We start from the raw sequence: 4,033 nt of genomic DNA on the forward strand, positions 1-4,033 counted from the left end.
AGATTCTTTGATAATCTTGGTCTTCTCGTGCAATTTTTATTTGCCTGAACATTTTTTCTACATCGGCTGAAGCGACGAATTTCCATAATCGCCATTTCATTAATATATCAAATATATCCTGCTGTAATCTTGGCCCCGTCATCATTATGTCGTTCAAGCTTTTTCCATTTGTCGATTTTGCTGATGTATCGAATACTACTCTTAGTTTTGTAGTGCGACTTGATTCTCTTATCACTGCTTGATGCGGTAGGTAATATTTTCCTATTGTATTATCTTTTACTTTTTCCATATGTCCTTTCTGCTCATATTCTTGCATGAATTTTATGTATTCAGTTCTTTTCTCATTACTCATTTTTTTCTCTTGGTTTAGGAATCTTGCCATTGCTTGATTTCTAGATTCACCTAGTGTGGCATCTGTTTTTAATGGAAGTTTCACTATAAATTTTTTGTCGCCGTCTATTTTAGTGGTGTCAGCATAAAATTGCATACATATTTCATCTTCTGCTGTTTTTTCATTGATTGTGTTATCTGCTTCTTCTAGTTCCCAAAACTTTTCTATGTTTTTTGTTGTAATTGTTACTTTACTTCTTTTTGCTGGTTTCTTTAATACTTTGCCTGATATTATCCATCCAAATATTGTTTCTTGGGCGATAATTCCATTAATTTTCTTGAACCCTTTCTTTATTATTTTCGGGATAATGTCACTGCCTATTATTAAGTCGATTTGTTTTGTTTTCATGAATTCAGGATCTGCTAAGTTGTAGCTTTTCCACTGATTCTTATTGTAGTCTATTGTCTTTTCTGGCAATGGTCTAATTAGATTGTTCATGACTTTAAACTCTTCTTTCATATTTATATTATTAATTTTAGATTTTATTTCCATTATGACCTTTGAATTTGCTTGCCCTACTGAAGTTTCAGCAAGCCCAGTTAATTTAATATCGGTTTTTACTTTTTGTAAACCTAAGATATGAACAGCTTCTTCTGATATCATTGATGCTTGGGATCCTTGGTCTATAAGCGCATGTAGTTCTTTATATTCTCCTCTAATTGTTTTCCCTTTAACTATTGCTGTTGGTAGTAATACTACTTCGCTTTCATCTTTTTTTGTTACTGCGATCACCTTAGTTTTTGTTGATTTATCCTTTTTTTCTTGTTGATGCTCATTATGTAGCAAGGTATGATGATCTCTACTATTACATATCTTACATGTGTACTTTGATATGCATTTGTCTTGATTTTTATGGCTCAGGCAAATTTTACACGTGTCGTTAGCGTTTAGAAATGCTCTTTTATTGCTGATAGGCAATGAACTAAATGATGAGCAGCTGTATATTTTGTGCCCCTGTTTTCTACAAAATGCACAGCTAAAGTTTATAGATGTATTTATTTGCTGATTTACTGGTAATCGTCTTTCAATATTTGATATTGCTGAAAATTTTCTGCATTCGTTTGTTGTATGTCCCGCCTTATTACAGTATGCACATATTTTCTTCGGATAATTTCTCTTTCTATCGTCTGTTTCTTTATTTTTCATAGCATCTAGCGCTTGAAATTGATGTTCTAAAAATTTTTGTACCTCATCTAAGCTTTGTATTTCAGTTGGATTTTTGGCACCTAACTCGTACATCCTTAAGCTTTCTTTGTCCAGCTTTCTTAATATTATTCGTGCTATTAAAGGTTCTGCATTATTAAGGTCGATACCCATTCCTTTTATTGTATTAATGCATTCGTTTGTTGTGTCTGTTAGCTGCCTTATACTTTCAGCATCCCCTACTGTTGTAGATGGTTGGTCGAGTAATTGATCTACCTGTGTTCTAAATAACCACCTTCTGTTATTGTATCTTTTTTGTAGCATTTCCCAGGCTGTTTTATAATTAGCCTCAGATACATTCATATGCTGGATTAATCTGCCAGCTTCACCTTTTACTACTGCCTTTAATCTATACATTTTTTCGGAATCTGGTATATCTCTTATATGTATAGCTTCATGAAACAAATTAGAAAATGTGTTCCACTCTTTTACATCTCCGTTGAACGTCGGCATCTTGAATGGTTCTAGCTTTACCGGCTCCAATTCATTTTTTACCACTAGTTCTGCTTTTTTTTTACTTTCATTTAATTGATAAAGTACAATGTTTAGTTGGGTATTGATCTGTTTATATGTTGTTCTGCCATTTTTACTTATTTCCAGTGTGTCATTATATATAATCTCTATATTTTTTTGTTGTTTTTTTAATTCTTGTATTCGCCAATCTGGTACTTGAAGTTCGTTGTTGTAATGAATTTCTAACATTGCATCTAAATCTTCTTGCAAGTCTTCAATCAGCCTCATTAACCTGGTTTCTAATTTACTGATTTTTTGAACCTCTTTTTTAGTGTCAACTATAGTTATATCATTGTCTTCTGATATTTTATCCGCTTCATTTTCTTCTTTGTTGACTTTTTCCGTTGTTTCAGTGGTATTATCGGTTTCTAACATCTTTTTATAATACTTTTGGATTGTATCGAACCAACATTCTTTAAAGTACTCATCTGTTTCTGCGCCTTCTTTTAGTAGTTCTTCGTGGTTTACCTGAAATTTTTTCCAGTTCTTTTCCACTTTTTCTATTTTATCGGCTGTCTTACGTAGTCCCTTTTCTTTAATTTTTTCTACTGCAGTTATTATTTCTTCTCCTAGCTTTTTTTGCGCTTCATAAAGCTTTAGTTTTTGTGCCATATTTGTTGTTTTTTTTTATATAAAATCTTCTTTTTCGAGTATTTTAATTTTTAATCGTCTTCTGAGGTGGATAGCTGCCGCTGTCTATTGGCTGCTGCTGTCTCTTAGCTGCCGTCGTGTCGTAGCTGCCGCTATCTTTTTGGCTGCCGCTGTCTCTTAACTGCCGTCGTGTCGTAGCTGCCGCTTTCTATTAGTAAAAGGTCACTGCCGCTGTTACTCCCGTTGGATTGACCCTATTTCTACCTAATATTACAACTTTAAATTCCTATTGGTGTCTATAGCGATTAACGCCTCCGACCCTGATCAGAATGCGTTAGTAAAACGCCGCTCCGACCTTACAATTTTTCTAACTAAATGTATATTTTTTTTCTGCCGCTGCCCTTCAATGATGCACGGTTTCCTTCGCTGCAGCACTTCGGCCACTAAGCGCTGTTTATGGTATCGGGAGGATACCAAACAAACAAATCTTCTGTCTGCTTTTTTTTTTTTGTTGAAATATTTCTTCTTCTTGAAGGAATATTTCGCACCAATATAAAGTTTTGGTGATTTTTTTTTTATATCCTTAGGTCTCTTACCTCGGGTGAGGGAAAACGCTAAGGCTCGAAGGACCAAATGTTCAGAATTAAAACAACTGAACCGTTTGAGTATTTGTAAAGTACTGATTTTATTTAAAACAACGTTCTGTATTTATACAAAAATATCTTAAGATTAATTTTACATCAAGGTTATTATTTTAATGGACTGTATTACATTTTGTTATTGTTTGTAAAAAAGGTTAAAAAAAGGACGGAAGTCCCAACACTAGGGATTTTCCTCCTATTGTTTCTATAAATATATTAATTGTTATAATTAGATACGGATGCTCAAATGTTACAATGCTTGCTATATTAATATAATGTATTTTTACCCTTGTACATTATTCTGGGAATTTAGGTGATAAGGTTTTAAGCGATAATAATAAACTAAAATAATATAATATATAAAATAGTTAAATATTTATAAATTTATGTTCATGATTGAACAGGGGGTGTTCCCGTTTTTTTGTTGAAAATTGCTGAAATTTCTTGTTTGACTATTATAGTTGCTTCGTTGATTGCTGTACTTGTTTGCAAACCTCGTTGAGTTATTGTTTCCATGAATTCTGTCATTTCTTGATCTATATCCCTGGTTGTTTGATTTATAGTTAAAGTTTCTGTATGCATTTTGCATCAGACTTCTGTTTTGTGTCTCAACATCTGTTGCAATCTGTATGGCTTCCGATAATGTCGATATCCTGGCTGCTATAACCACATTTCTTATCTTCTCATTCAGCCC

At 33.2% G+C, this 4,033-nt stretch overlaps 1 protein-coding gene across 1 annotated transcript in view; it reads right to left on the reverse strand.

The window, feature by feature from the left end:
* Positions 1-2,719, reverse strand: part of LOC119684486 — a 9,257-nt gene extending 6,538 nt beyond the window's left edge. The window contains exons 1-2 of the mRNA XM_038098535.1: positions 2,264-2,719; positions 45-2,155 (exon numbers count right to left, since the gene is read on the reverse strand). Of these exons, the coding sequence (XP_037954463.1) occupies positions 45-2,155; positions 2,264-2,719 (2,567 nt within the window). The remainder of the gene's footprint in view (positions 1-44; positions 2,156-2,263) is intronic.
* Positions 2,720-4,033: the final 1,314 nt, after the last annotated feature.

This window comes from Teleopsis dalmanni, chromosome 1, assembly GCF_002237135.1.
Source record: "Teleopsis dalmanni isolate 2A chromosome 1, ASM223713v2, whole genome shotgun sequence".
NCBI classification, from domain to species: domain Eukaryota; kingdom Metazoa; phylum Arthropoda; class Insecta; order Diptera; family Diopsidae; genus Teleopsis; species Teleopsis dalmanni.